The sequence below is a fragment of the Lonchura striata genome, chromosome 8 (assembly GCF_050655825.1).
Source record: "Lonchura striata isolate lonStrDom1 chromosome 8, ASM5065582v1, whole genome shotgun sequence".
Lineage (NCBI taxonomy): Eukaryota > Metazoa > Chordata > Aves > Passeriformes > Estrildidae > Lonchura > Lonchura striata.
This window is the reverse complement of record NC_140710.1, coordinates 5,540,501-5,565,076: the sequence shown is the minus strand read 5'-3', so window position 1 is coordinate 5,565,076 and position 24,576 is coordinate 5,540,501. Positions and strand designations below refer to the sequence as shown.

General features: G+C 41.7%; 1 protein-coding gene across 1 annotated transcript; it reads left to right on the top strand.

Annotated features, from left to right (window-relative positions):
* The first annotated feature begins 7,552 nt into the window (after positions 1 to 7,552).
* DMRTB1 (DMRT like family B with proline rich C-terminal 1) lies at positions 7,553 to 14,285 on the top strand. The gene is made up of 4 exons (XM_031505488.3): positions 7,553 to 8,036; positions 9,369 to 9,601; positions 10,180 to 10,324; positions 13,159 to 14,285. The coding sequence occupies exons 1-4, from the start codon at positions 7,553 to 7,555 to the stop codon at positions 13,227 to 13,229; spliced, it is 933 nt and encodes a 310-aa protein (XP_031361348.3). The 3' UTR covers positions 13,230 to 14,285.
* Positions 14,286 to 24,576: the final 10,291 nt, after the last annotated feature.

The following is a 24,576-nucleotide window of genomic DNA, read 5'->3' as shown; positions in this document are numbered from 1 at the left end:
TTGAATCACAAGACTGCTGGAGAGATCAATGTCATGATAATGAAGCTAATAAATCAACACTAAAATAGATAATTTTGAGAGGATGGATACCTAATTATTTTCCCTTAAAGATCCACATTACACTTTATTTACTACCTCAACACAAATATTCATGATAATCTCTACTTTTTACAGCAAGGAAAACTCATTTAGATAAGATTTCCTACAGAAAATGATGTTTTTATTTGCTTTTTAACAATTTGTTTCTAAAAGGGTAACATTTAACAAATAACACTTGGGAGAAGTGAAGATTGAGATCTGTGTACTGACTGAGACTTGTCTGAATTAAGAATGAACACAAATATTTTATTTTAGTTATGACATTGTCTTATTTATTAAAGAAAATTAATTATTTTTCTTAACTTGTACCTTTGTAAAAGATATATATTGTGTCTAATTAGTGTATATATTACATCTACTCTTCTGTGTTTGGTTAATAATTTAAAATGTAGTACAGATTTGTACAGTACAGGGATGTATAGATTTTCTATTAAAGAGCGGGAAACCTTTGGATGCTTGCCAGTAAGTATTCTGTGAACATTTCTGCCAACTGCAAATAAGAGTCACTATCATTAACACTTCAAATTTAAGGATACAGTGTGCTCAAGAATACCTAACTTGTTTGGTTTTCTATGAGTTAAGAGGTAAGGAATGCTGAAATAAAAAATATATATTGTTAATATGCAATTTCAATATATTTTGTAGATATACACTTCATTCAGGAACACTCATCTTTATGTGAATGTATTAATTCACTTTATGACGTATTCATGTTAGTGCTTTCATTCCATTAAATATTGAAAGATAAATCTTACATTAAATATGTGAGGAAGTTTATTAAAATATTGAAAAACAATGTGTTCCAGATCAACATTTTCAGATTCATTATCCAGGGATAACAGGCATCGTATGTTAAGAGAATCCTAATAAACCTTAAGACAACAGTCCTGTTGTGATCAAACTGATTAGAGTGTGAAATCTGTGGGCTCAAACTGCTTTGAAAGGAAACTCAGCTTTGGGAATAAGGACATTTCTGGTGGTGAAGTTCGAGGATAGAGCTCAGTGCACCCCCTGGATGGACACTGTGCAGGAAATCCACTCCCGGTCCCGGGGTTATTGCCCTGGAATGTCCAAACAAGCATACCAAGCAGAAATGCACCTCCTGTCCTCAGCTTAAATGTGTGATTTCGATAAGACTTCAACACTCCAGTATTTAATTTTAAATAAAAATGTGTGTGTTTGCTGGTGCTGGTATTTTAAAGAAGACAATACACATGTTGAAAGAGACAACTGCTGCTGTTCTGCCAAAACTAGGGATCATTAAGTGGAATCATTGCTCATCATCAACCCTCAGGTACCATGATTTCCCACCACTGCCAGTCTTGCATTTCCTGTTATTTCACATGCCCAGGAGAGGCTGGGAAAGCAGAGGTCTGAGAGGTTCCTGTCAGTTGTGCTCTGCATGGCTGAAGGCTGCATGTTCTGCTGCAGGTTGCTCGGTTTCCCTTCCCTTCCCTTCCCTTCCCTTCCCTTCCCTTCCCTTCCCTTCCCTTCCCTTCCCTTCCCTTCCCAGGGGAACAGGCTGCTGCCCAGGAAAGAGCTACACAAGGGTCTGCCTGCAGCAGCCACTGCTGTGGAGGTCAACTTTTCCAACAGCACAACCCTGCAGCTACAGAAAACCTTTTGTGACAGTTGGGTCCCACAGCTCCTGGGAAATTGAAAACATTATTTGGTGTCTTTTTCTATTTGTTTTCTGGAGTTCATCAAACTAAACTTTCCTGACTTAAAATCAAGTTTGATTTAGATTCAAAGAAAATACTGCTAACAACCTATTGTCTGATTCTGTTATTTCTATGCTTCATAATAACTAATCTTGCAAATATTTTCATTTATTGTGCTGAAAGACAGTCTGATTTCATGATCACAAAGCATGAAATGCCAAGGAAATGTGCCTCTTTGGTTTCCCTCTTGTTTCTGCAGTAAAAATATTTTAGTATAGCTTCATGCCTGTGCATGCTTATCATTATACCTGTCAAAGCTGCTGGTCAGCTGTCTGCTACTTTCATGTCTTCTTTGTCCATAATCTCTGCTGTCACAGGTGATTTGCAGTACTCTGTTGAATAAGTGGACTTCTTTTTTAATTTGCTGAATCGAGGAGGTAGAAAAGAGGATGATGTCCTATCAATGCATTGATTTTATTTCCTATACCACTGTTTACTTTCCACATTGTGTTAGTGAACTTTGAAGTTCCAGGAGCCAGCTGAGGTACCTCACCAACACATTTCATGTTGGAAAGAGAGAAATGGAAGTTGTCTTAACACAATCAAGGACATAAGTCTGTCAGGGCAGGAGATATATATAATCTACAAGATTATATTAAATTGGAAAGATTGTCGTTGGTCATAGAAAAATATCATGGAAATTACAAAGAGAAGGAATACTTCTTAAACAGCATCATTCAGTATACCTGGCTGGAATGAGCTAATGCAAATTCATCACTGTTGGTGCTTGCATTCTCTTCCCCAGTACAAACCAGTTTCTCTCTGACATACAGGTTTAAGCAGCCAGCAAGAAGCTTTAACTTCTCACTGGGAGTCTATCAATTCCCAGAATCATCCCCAAAGACCAGATGATGCTCCATTGGTGTGAATACCAGAAATCAATTTTAGCATGCATGCCAGAGATTAATCATCACTACTCTTGTCTGTTGTGTCACCAGGCTAAACATTTTGATGATAGTCTCTCATTCTATGCTTGTAAGTAAGTAACTACTATTTGGTAATTTCATTTTTATTGGCTTCACTGAAATATCCGTGAAGAGTCCAGGCTGAAAAGAAAGAAATTATGGCAAACAGATGGTTTTATTTATTTTGCATTGTTTAAGTTACTTCAGATACTCTGAAATCCAATTCAGATGTGAGGTGGAGAAATGCATTTAGAAAATGTGGGATATGTACCAGTGTTGACAATCACAAATGGAATCCTGCCCACAGCAAGTACACTTGATGTTTGTAGTGGTCTTTCAGCTGTCTCCTGCCTTATCCATCTATTAGCATTGCTTTAGGCTTGCTGACAAGGTAATATGACAATTTCAGCACAAAATAGGTGCCAAACAAAGATGACTCTAAACAGGCCACCTACTTACTGTGGAGAGAGTGACTGTTTCTGCATGAAATCCTTTTTTTGCTGTTTGGGAGAATTCAAATGTGATTTTCTGTTCTTTGTGTCTAAGATAATATGACAAGAACTATGGCTGAGGGGAAGGAGAATGAGGACTTTGGATTAAAAATGTGTTTATTTCTCTAGGCAGAAGACTGATTGACAAGCTGAGTGCTATCCAGTATAAAACTCACTAAATTTGGGAGCTGACTGAAGTAAAATGGTGCTGTAACTAAGGCACTCCTGCAGCTGCCACAGCACTATCCAAGTGAACTATCCTTTGGGTTTTCAGTTACTCTTTTTTCTATTTATTCCTACAAAGGTGACCTTCTATAGAAACAAAAGATTTCTTCTGAAGGGATAATTATTTTCTTAGACATGGAAAATAAGCAAACAATCAGACTTCAATGATACAGTGATCTTTATTTATTGCAAACTGACTGAACATCTCCCACAGGATTTTTTTACCATGGATCTATTTTATTTTTTTTTCTAGATAGGGATCTTTAAACATTATCACTTATTTGAGAAAAGCATCCGTGTGTGTGTGTGTGTGTGTGTGTGTGTGTGTGTGTGTGTACTTGTGTCTGTCTCACTCTTTTCCCCTTAATGCATTTTATTTCTTGCTTATATGAGAGGCATATTGATGCCTCTCATATAAGAGCTCTCCTAAGAGCTGCTACGTGTTTGGTTTCCTTGCTGGTGTTCATTTCTCTCCAAGTCCACCCCACCCTTCTGGAACTCATGAAATATCCAGATCACAGAATTACCAGTTTAATCAATTTTTTCTTTTCTCTTAAATAAAGATCTTGTTACAATAAACAAACAGCAGTGTTTCTAATAAAGTCTCTGCTGTTAATATTTAAGAACTGTTATATGTAAAAAAGATACTCAATTTTAAGTACTCAAGATTCATTTTAGTTGTGTTTGTTAAAGAAACCAGAAGTGCTTATATAACTTTGATACATTTTTAAGACTTTAAAATATGTATAAACTCCATCCAATTTTCTCTGATCACAGCAGAGAGTTTCACCTTTTTGATACAGCAGATGAAAGTCAACATCTAATTGTGCTCTGGTTAAAACTGTTTCAAATAAAACAACAATAAAACCTCACACACCTCAGTGGAACTCCTTCTTGCACTACAGAAGACAACATTTTAAAATAAAGGAATTGATGCTGAAATAGAATTGAAAAGTAAAATCTGTGTATTTCAATTTAGAGAACTTAACTGCAACCAGATTTAAAAAAGGTTTAATCCAAACACATTTCATCCATTTCAAATTTTAAGGTAGTTAGAATATAATTATATTTCACTGTTTCTATGCTGCACTTTCCCTCACATTAAAAAAAAAACCAAAGTTTACTACAGTACAATTTCACTCTGATTAGAAAAGTTGAAAATACAGTGTTCAGAAGTGCCTGGAAGAAGTTTATTCATTGTCATGTAGGCTTGTTTTGGGCAGGCTCAGCCAACCTCGTGGGCTTGTCAGCAGGGAGCTGAGCCCTGCAGCTCTGTGGCAGCCCTGATGGATGTGTGCTGCTGTGAGCACAGCAGTGAGAGGGGATTTGGTACTGCAGGTCAGCCAGAGCATGTCTGAAACTCTTTCATATTTTTTTACAAGGAGCTTCTAACTATGAGGATGCTAAATATGTTACTTCTTAAAATGATATTCTGGGACTGGTGAAGGTGAGAGTTCTTCATGGGCAGTTCTGCCTCTGCAGCTGTATCTCCACGTGTCGATTATGCCCTAGCTGAGTTGTAAACTACACAGTTATAATGGAGAAGACCTGATAGTAGTACTACTATATCAATTTTTATATCATAACTTATGACAGTCCATAATGGATACTTCAAAACTACAATGATAAAAAGGTAATTTTTGAATAGAGGATTTAACCTTCATATGTGATGTCTTAAAAATTTGAAAGATACTCTTGATTTTTTATGTATAAGAAAATGTACTTCAAACCAAGTGTGGAAATATTTATTAATGGAGATCTCAGACTGAACAAATTTCTTGATTAAGTTTCTGTTGCTTGAAATGCCAGAACAATTTTCTTGCCACAGAAAAATTTTCTTGCCAAAAAACATTTATTGTATGAATATTAGCTGGAAAGTCTGAGAAGGAGGGGAAAAAAAATAAACCCTAATTTCCTGCTATTCACTTTTATGACAGTCTTTTGATTTGTTCCCTTTTAGCTAAGTCATTGCTTTTCCTCACTGTTCCATGTACAAAGCAAACTGCACACCAAAACCACACACTTTATATGATTCAGAAGTTGGACAGGACTAGAGATATTATTGCTATTTGTTTCAATAACATAAAGTCAGCAAGTTGCCTTCCTTTCATGTTGGCATGATAATAATTCTTATAAATGTTACTTTAATACACAATTCTTTACACATTTTATGTTCTGCTCCCACCATATGTTACATAAAATGCAAGAGAAAACTAAGTTTTGAAGAGTCTTTATTGGGCCTCATTTTCTTTCAAATATGAACAAGTAAGAAAATTATAATAGACATGAAGCTGCATCCAAACACAAATCTACACTTCATTCCAAAAGTGTATTTAGAAATTGTTCTATCTTCTCTCTGCTATGGTCTTCTTACAGTGTGATTAAGCTAACTCAAATATATATACAAAAACATAACAGGATTGGAGTAACAGAATTCTCTGAACTGCCTGCAGAAACAAGGATTTGCCTCACAAGCAAAGCAAAATGTTCACTTTTCTGCAAAAAGCAAATGTAGTTATGTTTGAAACAAACTATATGGAGACTATAATAAATCTTGAGTGTTTAGATGAAAGTTGTTCAAAATGAAAATCCACATGACTTTGAAAGCAATTGTTTAATTAGTGAAGAAACTGGAACAGCCCATGGCTGGTAAGCCATTTTAGAAAGAGAAGGGATACATTACTGTGTATTTGAGTAAATGTCTTGAAGAATAGTATTATGTGACTCAGAACAGAAAATTACTGGGGAAAATACATGTAGCCTACCTTTCTCCCCCTCCGCTCAAGTATCCAAATGAACACAGATTGGGTATCTATGAAAAGATATAATTACAGCTTTTTAAAATGTGTCATCCATCCTCTTTCATTCTACAGCTAAATTAGCACAACCCAAGCATACAGTAAAAATATGGAGCATAAAATTAAGAATATTGTATCTGTCTATATGTAATAGAGTCCGTGTTTAGAAGGAGTACGGGAAGATCAAGGCCTTGGCAAAATCCTACTGGAAACCTGCAGGTCTTAGGTGCAAAGTCTTACTGGGTCTTCTGCAAAGTGAGAAGCCTGGAATCTCATCTGAGCTTTGGTGGGCACAGGGGCTGGCTGCTTACTGCAAAAAAGAGACTTGTTGACAAACCACACTGTTGCCAAATCCCTAACGGGCCTGCTCTGCTGGGGCCTCACCCCCCAAGGTGTTGAAGGGTGCACCAAGGCTATCCGGGATTCTTTGCACCAAGGGAAGGGCTTCTGCCAGGTTTGTGAAACAAACTCCATTGCAGTTAGAATTGTTCCAGAGCAAGCAGATAGATTCTGCCTGGCTCTCTTGAAACTTAGTAGAAAGAGTGTCTACTACTTGGTGATTAATTTTTATCGTGTTCTCTTTAACATAGAAGCTATAGCCACCTTAAGATTTTAAAACAGCTGTTGTATAGGTAAGAAAATTTAGCAGTGTAGTGCCTTACGTTGGAAAATGAGGAGTTTTCTCCTGAAATGGGCTATTGTGTAAATCACGGGTTTGCAGCTACCAGCAGTAACAAATATCAAGTGCTTTCAAAGCAATACTAGAACTGGAGCATTCCTGTATTTCTAACTGTAAGCCTGTCTTTGTTTCCAGAGAATAAGGAATTCTGAGAAAAGGAGACAGGTCGTTGGAATGACATATGCTTTCTACCTTTGTCTTAGTAGCTTCTTTTGGAAAACAGAATGATCAAAGTGTTCTTTTTCTGCTGAGGCAGTCACTCCTCCTCATCAAGAGAAGCATGCTGCAAATTGGAAACAAAACGGGACAGCAGTCCCATGCATATTAAAACCGAATGCATGAGGGGTATGAAAGTGGGTGCAGATGTTAAAGTGCCAAAAAGGAAAATTATCTTTTAGGGCACTACTGTAGGGACATGGCATTTCTATCCGTGCACAGCGGGTCCATCCAAACCCCCCACCCCCGCGGGCAGCAGCGCAGAGCAACGTGCCCCCCGCAGCTCCCGCAGGCTCAGCCCCCCGCGGCTGGGCTTCGGCTGCCGCCCGCACCAAAGGGCCGCGGGGGTGCCCGGGGGAGCCGTGCCAGGCGCAGGGCAGGGAGGCTGCGGGACCCGGCGCGCTCCCCACCCGCTGCCATGGGCCCTCCTGCCCGCCGGGCCCGCTTGTTACATCCCCTGTCCCATATAAAGCCAGAGGGCGGGGAGGGCCTGGCGGGGGGTCTGGGCAGTCGCTGCGGTGCCATGGAGGCGGCCGAGGACAAGGCGAAGGCGCTGCGGGCACCCAAGTGCTCCCGCTGCCGCAACCACGGCTTCGTGGTGCCCGTCAAGGGCCACGCCGGGCACTGTCCCTGGAAGCTGTGCCTGTGCGAGAAGTGCTCGCTCATCACCGAGCGGCAGAAGATTATGGCAGCCCAGAAGGCGCTGAGGCAGCAGGAGACGGAGCCGGCGGTCAGGGCGGGCGCGAAGCCCGTTCCGTCGGGCGAGGGCCGTGGGGCGGCTGCCCGAGAGGACGGGGCCCCCGAGCACTGCAGCCACGAGAGGAAGACGGGCGCCCAGCCCGACAGCGGCGCCAAGGGCACGGCATGCTGGGGGCCACCGCCATCTGCCTTCAGGGACGACGGTAAGGACCTGTCCCCAAGCCTTTTCCCAGCATCTCCCGCTGTTCGCTTTCCCCTGTCAAAGGCGCCACTTGTGCATTTCGCTGATTCCTCAGGCTCCGGCTGCCCGGGAGCCGCTCCTGCATTCTGTCCCGCTTTCCCTCCCCGGAGGGCACGGGGCTGGCATGTCGGTTCTGCAGCCTCGTCCGCCCCCGATGGCTTCGCGCGGGGCGCAGGGCGGGAACAACGTGCTCAGCCTCGCCGCCCCTTGCGAGCTCGAAGCTTAAGCAAAGTGGCTTTTCACTGAGAGGGAGATTGATCTGGGAGTACAGCAAAACTGGATCTGCTCTGCTTGTTTCTTTGAGTGCTGTCACAGTGTTTATAAACTCACAGGCACAAAATTACAGCAGCAAAAATGCTAAAAAGCTCAGTGATGGCATGTAAATAGGTACAGTAACTGCTGCAGCTGTCTGTAGCAAGAATTTCATGCTAGCACTGTAGAAGAAAAAGACCTTTTTGCCTTAATTCATACCTGTAACAAAAACTAAATTTGGTTGGGATAACTTGATGTAAAAGTGCATTTGGTATTTAATAGCAGGGCATGCAGTTGTATGGTCTGTCATCTCTTAAATGGCTTCCTTTAGAGTCTTTATTGTGACTTTTCTAATTTATTATAGTAACTCCATTCTATTACTATAAGAATGTTGCAGAAATTCTTACTGATGGCAGTAGTCATGAATCTGAGACTCTGGAGAGTTGCCAGACTGCAAGACAAAATGTTTGTCCTGAGAAGACTTACTTTGGACATCCGTAGTCCTAAGAGAATACTGTTACCCTTTTTAGCTTTGTTTTGTAATAAAAATAAGATTCAAGAAAAAAAGTGAAGTAACTGATTTCTGCTTCAGATTTGTTTGTGTATGAGCCTAAAACTGTGCGTGCTGTAAATTAACCTAAGAAGTGACAGATAGGACTGCGATATTAGAATGCTATAAAGTTAGAACTTGGCTATTTCTGTGGAATTTTAAGTACCACTAGAATCAAAAATTTAGGTAGGCTGTTTTGCTCCTGTTGATGTACTGAAAGAATAAGATTCTGCAGCCAGTGCTTTACTAAGGACAAACTTCAAAGCACACAACGCAGAAAATAATGCAGAATAACTGCATTACAGTGTCATCTGCTGTACCTTTCCTTAGTTCATTAAAAAAATCACAAAATCAATTCATGGGGAGCTAAACATGAAACCAAAGGACCAGATTCTCCTGTCTGAGAGTGCAATTTTTTCCTGTAGCTACTTCTACATAACTCCATAAAATAACATGGATAATTTTATTTGTTCTTTTCTCACTGTTTCCTAGCTCAGCCTGCTTTTCCTCCAGAATACACTGTCAACCCAGAATACCTGGAGAGAGAAATCCCAAAAGTGTACCCGGGATGTTCTGGGGTATATCCTTACCACCCATTTCCCCTGGGATTTGCCATCAATGAGTCAAGCAGTGGGGAAGCACCATCACCTCCAGGGATATCACTTCAGAGAGGATTCCGACACATTCCTAGCAGCTATGTGCCAGGGAATGCAACCACTGTATCAGTGAGTAGCATGCTTTTAATTACCTGTGCTAATACTGCTTTAATTTAGCTGCCTTCTCTCTGTTGAAGTAACCATGAAGAGTAATTTCCCTTATCAGTTACTTCATACTATTTTGGTACCATTGATACATAGGCAAATGATGATGTTAATAATCTGACCTGCTTTCAGTACAGTTCATCAGTTGATGCTAAGGTAGAAAAAAATCAAGACAATAAACAAAACAAACAAACAAAACAAACAAACAAAAAAAAAACAATAGATGCTTGTATTGAAATTCCCTGTCACGTTTTAGGGGCTACTGAGAAAGAAGATGGCTGCTCCTGGTTTAAACCAACTACTCCAATGAGTTGCTAGAACAGGTGACAAGGACTTAAAAGGGTCAGTTTTCCTCTGACATGGTCTGAGAAGTTCTTGCTCCTCAGTTGCAGCATATTACCCTGTGCACAGGCTTTCCATGTGTCAATATGTGCACTGACTTGGCAGCATATGGACAAAAACCCAGAAATGGTCTGATAATGCAGATGTATGCTGGAGAGAGTCTTTAGATACAAAGTGATCTGCGTCATGTGTTTCCACAGGTTCCAGATGGAGCTGGAGATTTCTCTCAAGGATACTACACTCCTCTGCATCAGTTCATCCCACCAGGTTTTCTGACAGGGATTCATTACATCCCAGCTCCGGTTTCACTGAACATCCTGGCTGAAACAACCAAGGAGGTACATGGTAAGAGAGAGTCATGTTAACCTGGTTTCAATATCTGAGCACAGAGATGGAAACCCAAGAGACCCTGATCCCAGCTAGTTTTGACCTCTGTGATTGAAGCCAGGCCTGAAGTCCTGACTGGACTGGGCCAGATTGTAGAGCTCTGGGAAGGGCTGACCTAGGGGAGGCAGCCTGCCATGCTTGGGCTTTCCAGCTGACAAGCACCTCAGTCTGAGGCAGATGCCAAAGGCCCCAGGACTCAGAACTATGCCAGAAAATTATCTGTTGATGTTCTCAAAAAGAAAATACTTTCCTACATAGCTAGTGTGTAGGGCATATCTTAAAAATTATTTGGCTGTATTTATATTTAGACAAATTGTTAAAAAATAATGCGGACTGATACCATGAATAATAGGAAATTTCTTGCTCATATGAAAATCCTAGATTTTAATTGCTGGAAAAGAAAGATTGACTCTTCAGAATCTCTGACTCCCACAGGATTTAAAATTTCTGTCACAGATTAAGTCTTTATGCCCCTCTATTTTAGGTCTTTTTCATGTACTGTGCCTACATGTGGACATATTTGTGATTATATTAGCAAGTTTTTCATTTGGCTGCATCTAAGCTGTGACCACAAGAGGGTAGAGCTGCTCAGAGAATTAAACACTAATACTGGATGTGTAAATACCCAGTTTTATTTTATTTTTTTTAATTTAAAATTTTTACAACTGCAGATAAATAAACACAACTTCCTTTCTCTTCTTTAACATGGGGACAAAAAATCGTTAAGTGAACTAATGAAATAAATACTGAAAAATGAACAGGGAGGAGATATAAGAGAAATAGAATGATCTCATCTGAACTGAAAAGATGGTGGTGGTGGTGATGTGGGACAAACTATAAACTGGGGTTTTTGGCCTGATTTCTCAACAACACAAGGCTCATAATTTTTCTGTTAATGTCAGTCCCCTCATAACTCTTCAACCCATTAGCTATTTTCAGCCAGACATATCTGTTGTGATCACATGCCTGCACAATACTGATGTGCAGGGGAAGCAGATGCCTCCCACTGGAGCATTTGCTTGCAGCCACGTTGTGGTGTAGAGGTGGCCATCAACCTTGTACTCAGTTCCTGACTGGGGTGTGTGTCCCTGGGCCAGCCACCAAGTCAGCCCAGCTGTGGGGACACTGGGGCATCCCTGCTCCTTGTCTGGCTGGAAAGCCAAAGAAAAGGAAGCAGGAGATGTGCTGGACAAGGAGAATGTGGAGAATATGACAGGGCAGGGATGTGCAGACATTGTAGAAATGTAAAATTACTGCAAGATACTGATAAAGGCAAGTGTCTAGGAGGTACTGGTGTGCTGGAGGTGAAGTAATACAGGCTGAGTTTGAGGGGGAGAGAGGAAAACAAGGGAAATTAGGAATGCAATTAAAACATGCAAATTAGGAAATGTGTGTGAGGATTAATGGGCTTTATGATTTGGAGGGGACAAAAATCTGGGGGATGCTGCAGTGGCAGAGAATATGTAGAGAGCTTTTCTGTTAGACTCTGAGGGAAGGGAAGGAACTGGGAGTAGCACACAAACATGGGGGACATGGGTGAAGTTACAGTAGTGTGTGAGGAAAACAGAGGAAATCCAGTCCTGCATTGGTAGAGTGAAGTTGTACTGGCCAAAAACTGATGAAAACAGGCAACTGGATAGAGAAGAAACACCAGTAAAGCAGCCTCCCCCAGGGAGCAAAATACCATCTAATGACCTCAGCCCTTACACACACCAGGGAAATCACAGCCCAGGCACAGTGCCATAGGAAACAATGCATCATGGGCTGTGTTGCTCAGAGAACAATCCAGTTTTCTTAGTGCTATGGAGAAAGCAGAAATTAATTCTACTGCATAGCATTTATGCTCCAGGATATGTAGGAATTTGCAATTGTAACCCAGTGAGGGGGGATAATTCTGCATGAGGTCATTCAAAATAGCCTGGCAGCAGAAGATGCAGATGTAAAATGAAGAGTGAAACCAATAAATTCTTTCTGGAATTCAAGATGTTTGAAAAAAGAGAAAAGATGTAATGTGTAATGCATAAAGATGTGTTAAGATTGCATAATGTCTTTTTTTTTTCAAAATGGAACTGACTCCAACCTGCAGTTAAAGTTGGGAACATCCTTTCTCCAGAAACCTCCAGAACTGAGGTGAAATGGCAAAACTGACAAAACTGTTGCAGGAAGATAGATATAGAAAGCCCTAGCAGGGTGACAGCTGGTGAGGAGAAGTATCTGTGATCTGTGCCTGGAAGGAAATCTCAGATAAAAAAACTTCAAGGCTTACCTGAAAAAGATGCCCCCAGGGGTGGTGTGAAGTATAGACATGTTGTTACACAATTCCATGCAGTATTGAGTGGTCTTGTTACAGAGATTTGACAAAGTAAACACAAGATACATCCCAGTAAAACAGCCAGTACAGCATCTGATAGGAGACTCTGGTTGCAAATATTCTGCTTTCTAAATGAGCACACAGAAAACCAAAATCCAGGTTGCCTGTGAGGAGATGAGAGAGCTTTTAATGCAAATTGCCAAGTAAATACTTTATAAAATAAAAATCCCTAATTGGATTTGAAAATGGATCATGAATCAGTCTGTAGAAGTCCTTTGAGAACTCACAGGAGAGTTAAAAAGGCATGGCATAGATTCACGGTGGGTAAGTGGACAGAAGTGTCTGCCTCATACTTCTGTTCCAGTGCAGCTTCAAATGTGGAAATACGATTGATTCTAGGTGTAACAAAAACTGAAACAGAGGGTTTGGGGTTTTTGCTTCTTTATGTTTAATTCTAACATTTTTCTATTCTTCATTTTAGATACTGAAGCTCACTGTGAAGATTCCGGGGTGGTTCAGGAATGTGGCCAACCTCGTTCTTCCCCAGAATAAACAAGAGACCAATCTGTGTATTATACACAATAAATGGGCTGGAGTAGAGCTGAGAGCAGGCAGCACTGTTTTCATTTCTGAATGTTGGTTAATGAGGATAGAGTGACAATCACTGAGCAATCACAACAGGTAGAAGGGGATTAGTCCCCTGCCTCACTTTATGATCAGTGTTCGAGCTACCAGGCTCACAGCTCTGCCTCCCAAGCACTACAAAGTCCATGTTCTTAAAAGTTTTTTCAGTGGAAGCAACGAATGATTATGACTCTGAATTTGTTCTTCTGCTGAGGTTACCTGGCTCCCAGACCATGGTCTCTGAGCCATGTGCACTCTGCAGCATTTTCATGTTCATGACAATAGTCAGAAAGATGTTGTTTGTATCAGTTTGCTATAAAGGAAATCTGGTTCTGAATGTTACAGAATAGTTCAGTGATGTGGAGCCTGAAGACTGTGTGAGAGAAGATGAGAAGACAGCCTGGGTTGCTGATGAACTTGGCTGCCTAAGAAGGTGATTGATCAGGGCAGGGAGGGGTGGGTCCTGTCTGGAAGGACGCAGCAGGAATGTGTTGAAAGCCTGGTGCCCTCCTCGTTGTTTCTGGGTCCTTTAGAAGGCACTTGCTGTGTAAGCTGGGGAAAAAGTTATTTGGAATCACCTCTTGTCACACAGGCTTCACATCTGACATTTTGAATGTCCTTGATGATTTATATATGATTTCAGTGTTGTTTAACTCAGGACAGCTGAAACTGAGCAGTACTGTTTGTTTCTAAAGGGCTCTTGTAGACAGTTTTACACGTGCATACTGCAAGTGCACTGTGGCATAGCCACGGTGTGGAGAGATTTGCTCAGGACAAAACACCAGTTACAATAATAATTAGTCAGATCCATCCATACTATGTTTGTCAGTGATAATCGTTAATTAAAAATGAATGGTCTATTCCTCTACTGTTTTTCCTGGATTAATTGGTTTTGTATCAAGTGGATCAGTTGTTAATGTTTGAATAATTGGGGTGGGACTTTTGTATAATTAGAAAAGATGCATTAAACTGTTGTTATGGTTTGATGTGTGTCTGCATGTAATTTTTCCAGCCAAATGTCATACGTTGCCCTGAACAGCTCTGTGTAACAAACTTGTCTGGAGAGAGATTTAGGCCTCCGTATTTTTTTCCTACATCTTTCTGCTTCTGTAAAGGTGAGTGCAGTAAAATAAACAGACTTCTTTTCTGGTATTTGTAAGAAGTAAAGAAGTTCTGCTAAGCTGAAAATTTATCTTTTGTTTAATGTAGTAGATGATCTGCTGGAATGCTTTACAGCGCAGTGTTTTGGCAAAAAAAGTGAAAGTGGCAAATTTAGAACTGCCAAGAGAAAAAACCAGAAAAACTTAATTTATCTATAGCAAAGAATCCGATGTACAACTTGTTATAGTTTAGATTTGCAATAGGATCTTTGCTCCCCAAAGTGTTCCAGAACTTCCGTCTGCTTGGAAAGCTCTGGATACCTCTTTCTTTTCAAAATAAAATAATCTACAAACATAAATACCAGCAATGCCCAGAAAGCAGGTTCCTCTGTGGATGGAGGGTTTGGTTTTAATATCATAATGATTTAAGAAAATACCAATGTTCAGGATGAATACTTGAATCAGCTCCTTCCCAGATACTTTTCTAAAGTCATATTCAGTGTTGTATTACTCCTTAAATCTCAAAGCAAGGTGGATTCCAGCCCATTTCACTGACTGCAGTGCACAGTCACTGTAGATACACTGCACACACAGCACTGTTTCCTCTCTGTTTTACTGGGCCATTGACTGCTTCCAGACTGCCAAGTCAAACTCCTTATTTTCCTTTACTCCCATCTTCCTGAACTATCATCAAGCGAACCAAAGCCCTTACTTTGGCTGCTGGAAGGATGGTCTGGCACTCCACGAGGGTCTCCCTTGCTGCATTCCTGCAGATAAGTGGGTACCTCCAGACAGAAGTAGTTTAAGAAAGAGCCAGAGAAAGGCAACTAAACTGAAAAGATGGAGAAGTTGATTTTGTTGGGGGAGTGGGGGTGGGGGGAGGCAGGGGGACGGTTGTCTAAAGTCAGTTTTAGAACATATCAGGTTTGGTAGAGCAGCTGTAAAATCATTACCAAACCTTGCTACTTTATGCACCTGAAGGACAAGAAGGTGACTGGGGGCAAAGTGTCAAGTGATTTTCCCAGAATCACAGAATTATCAGGTTGGAAGAGTCCTTTAAGATCATCGAGCTCAACCCATGCCCTAACAGCTCAACTGAACCGTGGCACTGAGTCCCATCCATTTTTTTTTTTTTTAACATGTCCAGGGATGGTGATTCCACCACCTCCCCAGGCAGAAAATCCCAGTACTTTATCACACTTTCAGTAAAAAACTTTTTCCTAACAATCCAGCCTAAATTTCCCTTGGCACAGTTTAAGAGTCTGTGTTCCTACAGCTGTAGGAAAACAGTGAGGCCAATCCTGCTTAATATGCTTAATTGTGTCATCAGTCAAACTCTGTGTGGTGTTATTTCAGACTTGTACATTTCAGGAAACTTGTCCCCAATTTCTTGCACCAATCCCTGCCTAGAGATCTAAATGACTTGGTAAGAGAATTAAAAGTGGGTAACTCTCCAGCTGACAAACTGAACTATCTTACATGGAAAATTCAAGGTTTCATTCTTCCACTTTGTGTTCAGCTTGTCCTTTTTAACCAAGGAAAAAACCATTTCTTGACAACTCGTGTTGTCATACTGCGCACTTAAGGACTTCAAAGTGAGTAATTGTAATTCCAAACTTAGTGCCAACCAGTGTTTCTAATAATTAAACTCTGTGATCTCTTCTGACTTCATTTATTTAAATAAATGACTTGGGGATAATGAAATCAGTTTGGACTGAAATGGAATGATTTGGATTAGACAAGTCACTCAGAGGTTGTTCCAGCCTAAGTCATCCCAGAATTTTATTGTTTTTTATTAAGGCTGAAGCAACACAGACTTTGGTTGAATTAATAAAATTTGTGAAAGAAAAGGAAAGGATTCCTTTTGCTTCTGAAATCTTTCTGCATGCAAGCTGCTACTGGTTGCAGTAGGAGATCTGCATATATGCAGTTGTCATCATCGCTGTTTTCAGATTTCTGAGGATTCACTCCCTTGAGCTGAACTTCAGGTGTGATTCCTAACACCTGACACTTCTGTCAATTCTCTGTCCTTGCTGCAAGTCCCTGGGTCCTCACAGGGCCACAAGCTCTTGTTTGTTCCTTGAAGGAGAAAACCTGGAATTAGGAGCCAGCTCTTTAACATTTACTCCCACCAGTAATTTCATTACTTTCAGTGGAATTCCTTGTGAGGGTAGAGAGAGTGGACAGCATTGGTTAGGTATGTAAATTTAGGATCCAGATTTTATGGAGAGGTGTCTGTGACACTCAAACCTCTCAGATTGTAGATTTGCTGGTTTTTGTTTTGGTTGGTTGGGTTTTTTTGTTTTGTTGGGCTTTGGTTTTTGTTGGTTTTGGGGTTTTTTTTGGTTTGTTGGTTTTTGTTTTTTTTTGTAGGAGCTTTAGAAAAATGAAAACAAACCCAAGAGAGATTCTAGAAGGAGAGTATTATATGTCCATTCTGGAAACATATGTAGGATTCATCTGTCATTTCCCTGCAGCAGACTGCTCAATGTTAACACCCTCGGGCTATCGGCTTCTACATCTGGACTGAAGCAGGTTTTCATATGACAGTAATTATAATACTCTTTCTAGGTGTTTTTTTTTCTTCTTGGAATTAGATGCACCCAGTTGGAAACCTCTGAATCCACAGTAAGACTAAAGCTGTTTTTTCCACATTAATGAGTAATTAATTTTGAACTGCAATCCAAAGAAATATTTAATTGCTTACCAATAAAGTCAGCTTGCAGCAAAGAAAAATCCCCTTCCCCTTAAAAAAATAGTTTTCATGACAGAAAAATTCTTTACGATGTGAAACATAACTATTTTAGAACAGTGAAAACTTTAATTAAATCATTCTTACAGGCAAGTGGGTCTGCTTTTCCCATTTTTTTGCCCAATATTTTACTATTGCAACATTAGCATTAGTCACAGAGTTATGCCTCTGCTTAGCTTGCCAGAATGTAAGGGAGAAATCCAAATGTAAAGAGAGACTTTGTGGAAAATGTTCCTGAAATCGGAGAGGGACTGCCTGCCTGTTTTACTGCAGCCCAGAGAGAGCTCCAGATCCACCGCAGATGCCCAGGCAGTGCCATGTCCACACACCCACCCTGTGACTGACTTTTCCGCATATCCTTACTGGTACATCTTATCATACACAAGTAAGCTCAGCTTTCAACAATTCTGAAAGAGTCTCCACAAAACCCAGATTTATTTTGGCCTTACTTTTAATTACAACAGGTGACATTCTTCTCATTTCTTCTTGCTGGTTCTTTTGGATCTTGTCCTCAGCCAGGCAACATTAGTGGTGACCTTGCTGCTGGTTACGCAAGCCACGTAAGCTACAGCAAATACAAAACACTTATTTTTACAAAATTTTTCTTCTTTACAGAGAATGTGGTTTAAACAACAGCCATATACATAGTTCCCTTGGAGAACCTTCCCTTTTTTTTTTTTTTTTTTTTTACAAAAGGCTTTGTTTTTCATTAAGAAACGTATTCTTTTGATCAAGGTGCAAATCGACTTTTCTCATGCTCTTCCAACAGTAAATACACACTTAAATTCCACAAATTCAAAAGCTTCGTGTACCTGCAGATGGCTGATTTTTCACATCGCCTTCCTCAGGGAGCGCCTCACGCTGTGAGATGTCTCTTGGCTCCCCGATGTTCCTCAGCCCTGGGATTACAAACCCTTCCTGCCCATCTCCCAAGGCATGCCGAGGCTGCAGACCTGGGGTTACAAACCCTTCCTGCCCGTCTCCCAAGGCTGCAGAGCTTTGCCGAGCCCACACCCGCCTGGGCCCTTCCCCGCTGTCCCAGCCGGCAGCTGCGCTTCGCTTTCCCTCAGAACACCCCATCATCATTTCTCATGGCCGCTGCAACACGCGAATCAGAGCCGAACCGCAAAAAATGGCCAAGAGGTACAACAATTTTCACCTTCCCACGCAAAGCACCTGGCGTACTCCAACGGGACGCTGGGGAGGGAGGTGGGAAATCAGAATCCCGATTTGTGCCCTTGGAGTTTTGGGAGCGCCTCACGGAGAGGGCGCGGGCCGGCGCTCCGCTAGGGGGCGCGGGCGAGGCCGCGGCCATGGCGCTCCCGCCTCATGAGGGACCGGCCCGTCCCCGGCGCTCCCGGGGCTGCCGCGCCTCGGCTCTGCGGCAAAGCACCGTCCTTCCCGCCGCTGGGCGAGCAAGTACAGCTGGGGGCTTCAGTCGTGAGTCCCGTGGAGTTTTGCTGTCGCGGTCACCAGACATGGTGCGGCTTTCCTCAGTGTGGGCAGAGGTTGAGAGCCCAGCCATGGCTTCGCTGCTCGCTCAGATCTTGCCCTGCTGTGATTTCCTCAGTGTGGGCAGAGGTTTGGGTAGAGCCCAGCCATGGCTTTGCTGCTCGCTCAGATCTTGCCCTGCTGTGATTTCCTCAGTGTGGGCAGAGGTTGGGTAGAGCCCAACCATGGTTTTGCTGCTCGCTCAGATCTTGCCCTGCTGTGATTTCCTCAGTGTGGGCAGAGGTTGGGTAGAGCCCAGCCATGGCTTCGCTGCTCTCTCGCATCCTGCCCCGCTGTGATTTCCTCAGTGTGGGCAGAGGTTGGGTAGAGCCCAGCCATGGCTTCACTGCTCGCTCGCATCCTGCCCCGCTGTGATCTCCTCAGTGTGGGCAGAGGATGGGTAGAGCCCAACCATGGCTTTGCTGCTCACTCAGATCCTGCCCCGCTGTGATTTCCTCAGTGTGGGCAGAGGTTGAGAGCCCAGCCATGGCTTCACTGCTCGCTCAGATCCTGCCCCGCTGTGATTTCCTCAGTGTGGGCACAGGTTTGGGTAGAGCCCAACCATGGCTTCACTGCTCTCTCGCATCCTGCCCTGCTGTGATTTCCTCAGTGTGGGCAGAGGTTGAGAGCCCAGCCATGGCTTCACTGCTCGCTCAGATCTTGCCCCTCTGTGATTTCCTCAGTGTGGACAGAGGTTGGGTAGAGCCCAGCCATGGCTTCGCTGCTCTCTCGCATCCTGCCCTGCTGTGATTTCCTCAGTGTGGGCAGAGGTTGAGAGCCCAGCCATGGCTTCACTGCTCGCTCAGATCCTGCCCCTCTATGAGCTCCGCTGCCCAGAGCAGGGTCTGTCCCTGCATGGGCCAGTCCCTTCTGGACTGGACTCCATGGTCCTTGTGGGCCCCTTCCAACTGGGAATATTCCGTGATTCTGCAGCCTTGGCGGCGCTGAGAGGAAAGTTTCCGTGCAGAAAGGCTATCCTGTGGTCCCTTGGTGTTTGTTAAGTGGGGCAGAGCAAACAGCCTCATCAATGCTCCAGGGAAGGTGTGCGCCCAGGCCTGGCCAGAGATGGTGGCAGGATGGCAGTGAGTGATAACTACAGTAAACGCAGGTCAAAACTTGCCATCCCATGGCATTTATGGGATTGACTTCCACATACAAAACAAGCCCAAAAGACTTTATCCATACTTGATACAGCTTTACATTTGATACCCATTTAAAAAGTTCCTGCTTTCACACTATTATTTCGATTTGAGAAGTCAAAACCTTTTTATACTACCAAACCTGTAGCATAAAAACAGGAAAGACAAACATTTAAGACTTTACCTAGAATGCTTTTAATTTTTAAGTAGTTCAACACAGTTATTCAAAGTTTTGGATTCCTTGGACCTAAATTTAGCTGTAATGGATGTTTAGCCCTAATGAGTCTTGTGCTGATTCATGTTGAACTTACAGTCTAAGATTCAAGGCCAAATGAAATCTGACTCTTTCAGACCAATTTATGTCTTTACAGTGCTTCATACTGGCTAAACAAATCTGGCTTGTTGACACCAGTTTCCAAGTTCAAAAGTGAAATTTTAGAGGAAGAGAATTAACCAGGGGAACAGATTGCCAACAGGGTGGTGTGAATTTTCCATTACTCTAAACCAAGTAAGCAAGTTTTTCTAGAAAACATATGGATGGGTTATGTTGAAGAAATTGAGGTGAAATGTGTGTTTCATGCAATAGATAATCCAACCTGCTCTTGGAGCCACAGAAAGGACTGGAGCTCAAGAAGGCACTTGCCTTTTAGTGTAGGCAATTTTTAGTCTGCCTGCTGAAAGGACCCAGTGCTGTAAGAAATGGCACTTCAAGCAGGAGAATGCTGTGCCTTCAGGACTGTCCATTTGTTTCAGTATGATTGTGTTACCTTCAGTTCAGGTCTCTGCTTTCGAGGACCTCTCTGCATGAGAGTTACATATATTTATATAGCAATATAAAGAAATTAACTTCTTTTTGTAATTGTAGGAGAAGAATTTGTCAAAATATATTTTTATACCAAGTTTCAGGCATTCTCCCTCTAAGCTCAAGCTTGTCAAATTGATTAGTGATTATTACAGTGTTTAAATCATACAGATTCTAAGTAGATGTTAAATAATCTAGCTCTTAGTGGGTGATTCATGAGGCAGGGTGCTGTAGTAGTTGAAGCTGAGTCAGGAAGGCTTTGTTAAATACCTGACCTCAGTCCTACTGAGTAAAGTCAGGCAGTTAATTCTCTTCTTGTCCTGGTTTTGTCAGACCAATGGTCTTAACCTTTTTTGGACTTGAAATGTTTGCAGAATAAAGATGTCTGAGAACTGTTTAAATTACAGAAACCTGTAGAAGCACAGCCTGTGTACAGACTTGGTGTGCATGGTGTCCCTTGTGTTAGTGTTCTAGAGCAGCAGGTTATAATTAAAGGCAGTTTTAATTTTTTTTTTCTGCTTGAGTATGAACCTCTTGTCCAAGAAAAGGGCATTGTGTTTTCAAAGTTGAGTGAGAGAATGAGGAAATGAAGAATCTTTGCAGAAGCAGAGCTAGACTGGATCACATCTCCAGCAGGGAAAACCAGGGAAAATAGGACTCAGAACCTACAAAGACCCAATGGGGACCTTGTAGCAGTCACACAAATGTATTTAATATTGGCCACAGTTCACTTCTCAACTTAATATATTTCAGGTGTGATTTCCTACATTATGTCTTCTGATACATTCAGGCACAGCAGTTCTGCAAGATTGACTTTATCCATACTAGACACAAGACTTTCTTCTTGCAAATAAAAATCTTTTACATCTGACTAAATGAGAGCCACAGCTGAGAGAAATAAATTTGGTGAAGAAACCAGAAACTTGCAAAGCAAATTACTGCAGTTGGATGGCCAGTGTTTCATCCAGTGAGTTTAGTTCCTTTTAGAGAGATGTGCAGTGAGAGGCAAGAAAAACACAGGCTAGCTCTTAAAAAAACACAAGGAAAACTGTACATTGAGCTATGACCAGAACGCAGGCTCAGAACCTTAAAGATGTTTGCTCCCCAGGGGAAGAGCAGTGTGTGATTCTGAAAGCAAAACTGTAAATATCTCTGGCAAAGGACAGAGGTGATGTTTAGCTGGAATTTCCCAGCAGTGTTACTCTGTAAGGAAGATTCCAAAGCAGAATTTACCATTTTCAATAGAATCCTTGTAAAAACATAAACCACAGGTGCATGATGGTGAGGGGCAGTTCCTCAGCAGGAACAGGAATGAGACTCTTTGGAGAATACACAGTGAACTGATGTAGTCAGAAGTGTCTGACTTTGTGTGAGCTGCATCTTGTCACAGAATCTTAGAATGGTTTGGGTTGGAAGGGACCTTCAAAAGGTCATCCAGTCCAACCCTCCTGCCATGGGCAGAGACATCTTCCACCAGACCAGACTGATGAGCAAGTAAAATAATCAAAGTGTGTTTAGAGTGGGTAATGTGTAGGTTTTTGAGTGACTGGTGATCACATTGTTCAACCTGAGCTGTAACTAAAACGAAAAGGCCAGACTGGTATCTTCTCTAAGGATAATTTCTGGATCACCAGAAATTAATTTTTAATTCTCCACAAAGTGATGTCTCCTCGGGGAATAGTGTCTGTATGAACAGGTACCGTGTATATTTACATAATTAAGCTCATGTTTGAAAGGCTGGTTTTATTGTCCTGATTTGGAAAATAAGATCTTTTCTAATAGGTGGTTAATTTTTTATGTGTGTGAGCAACATCAAGTAGCAAATTTAATTCACTATTTTAGAATGCTACCCATTAAACAGAGCTACTGTATATTTTACAGCTTACAAAACTGTCTTGCCAGAAAAGCAGAATTTTTAGCTATCTTTCTATTCCTTGCTGAGGAGCATTTTATAAGATATAAATGTGTTAGGAGTAGGGTACTGAATAATAAGTGAGAAGTGAATTGAAATGGCTTTGCATTTTTAGAAATAGCCATTTTAGTAAAATATTCAGGACGGTTCTAATGTTTGCTCAAGTTCTGACTGAACTGGTTGTAGTTGATTATATTAATTTTTCTGTACCTTGGTTTTACATGAAGCCAGAGATCCACGGCCTTCAGAACACTTTTCTCTGTAACTGCTGAGTTAAGTGCTGAAACATTAAAGGACCAAGCATTTCTCTGCCTTTTCTGCAGTGAGCAAATCAAAGTCAATATCCCCATAACAAACTGGGTGTTTGAATGCAAAGTTGGGTCTAAGCTGAAGAAGGATGGTTCTTCCCATCTGCAACAAATTTATTTGTGTTGAAAAGTAACAACCTGGAGCTAAGGGAAGTAAATTCAAAACTTTAATATGTAGTTTATATATATATATATATATATATTTAGTCTTCCCCTCTCCTTACCCCTGTGTCGTAAGTGAAACTCCCAGAGAGAATGCAAGAAAATGCCGTCAGAAGTTTGGAGTTTAATCTGTTTGGGATTGGTAGTAGATGCACATTTGACTGAAGAGAAGTCAGTCTTTTAATTTTGCCCATTTATTTATTGTTTGTTTCACTTGAATGTGATGATGCCTGAAAATAGTGTCCCCTTCTGAAGGGTATGTACAGAAATATTGATGATGTGTAGTTCAGCACTCCGCTGCCCTCCACTCCTCTTATGTTGCTTATTCATGTTGCTTATTCTCTTAAACAAGTGAGGACTTGGCGCTTCAATGAGCCTGACAAAAATTCACAGTTAAATTGAAAATAAAAGCCAATTTCTTCAATAATTAATCACAAGAAACGTTGGTATTTCTCTGAAAGTACTTTTCTCAAATAAATAGAAATGTTTAAGACAGATTTCGCAAAGGCAGAGGCACAAATGCTTGTCAGGGACTGGAACAAGAAAGACCTACTGGTATAAAGAACAAACTGCAATATACTTTTGTTTTAACTTTTGGATGTTTGTCCATTCATGCTGATTAAACACTCTGGAATATTTTGTCAGGTTTTCCAGCATTGTTGAACTGAGTTAAAATGTAGTTGACTTAAAACAAATAGAACAAAACCCTCATGTAATAAATGTCAGGTTCATGCTGACTGGAAAGAAAACACCTTGTTCCTGCCCTGTGACCCTGTGCTTGTGTTAAAGCACAAAGTCTCCAATCATACAAGTGGAACATGAAACCTTTCACTATTCACTTTCTCCATGTAACCAGGCAGGTATGTGGGAGTGTGGGCAATATAAGAAGCTGGCTTTTTATTTATGTAGAAATTTGATAATGCACCTCACAGAGGAGCCTGGTGAAGGCTCAGCCAAAGATAAGACTCTTAACTAATGAGCACCATGGTCCAGATGCTGTAGTCTCTGATGTCCAGGACTGGTTTGGAACATGGGACAGACATCTCTCTGCAGGTGATGGCCAGAGCTGTGGCTCCTGAGCTGCCTGCCTCGGTGTGCAGCCATGCCCTGCCTTGTGAGCCCTGCACCTTCCTGCAGGGCACACCTGAACTGCACAACACTGGCAGTGGTCACATTCTTCAGGAGACAGGCAGGAGGGGAATGGACACAATAACAAGATTGGGAGAGCTGAGCCCTGTCTGGCATTGCTGTGGGAGATCCCCTCCCTCACAGGGAATTTGGCATTTCGCCATACACTGGCACAGCTTTCGTGGCAGGGATGGCAGTGCCTCTCCTTGACTTTTGTTTCTCCTTTGGGAAGTGTGTGTAAGTAAGCATTCACGCCCCATTTAAAATGGGTCTTTGAAGACCAGGTGGTTGCAAGCAAAACCAGAAGAAGCATGGGTTGAAGCTGCCTTTCAGTAGCATCTTGTTGAGAAGATGAGAGCCCACATTTGTAAGAGAAGATTCAACAAATGAAACTTTCAGTGGGAGTCTCTTCTTTGGCTGGGTTTGACCTCCCTCTCCAAAACCCTTGGTGTTTGAGTGCAGTGGCAGGCAGGTTAGTTTG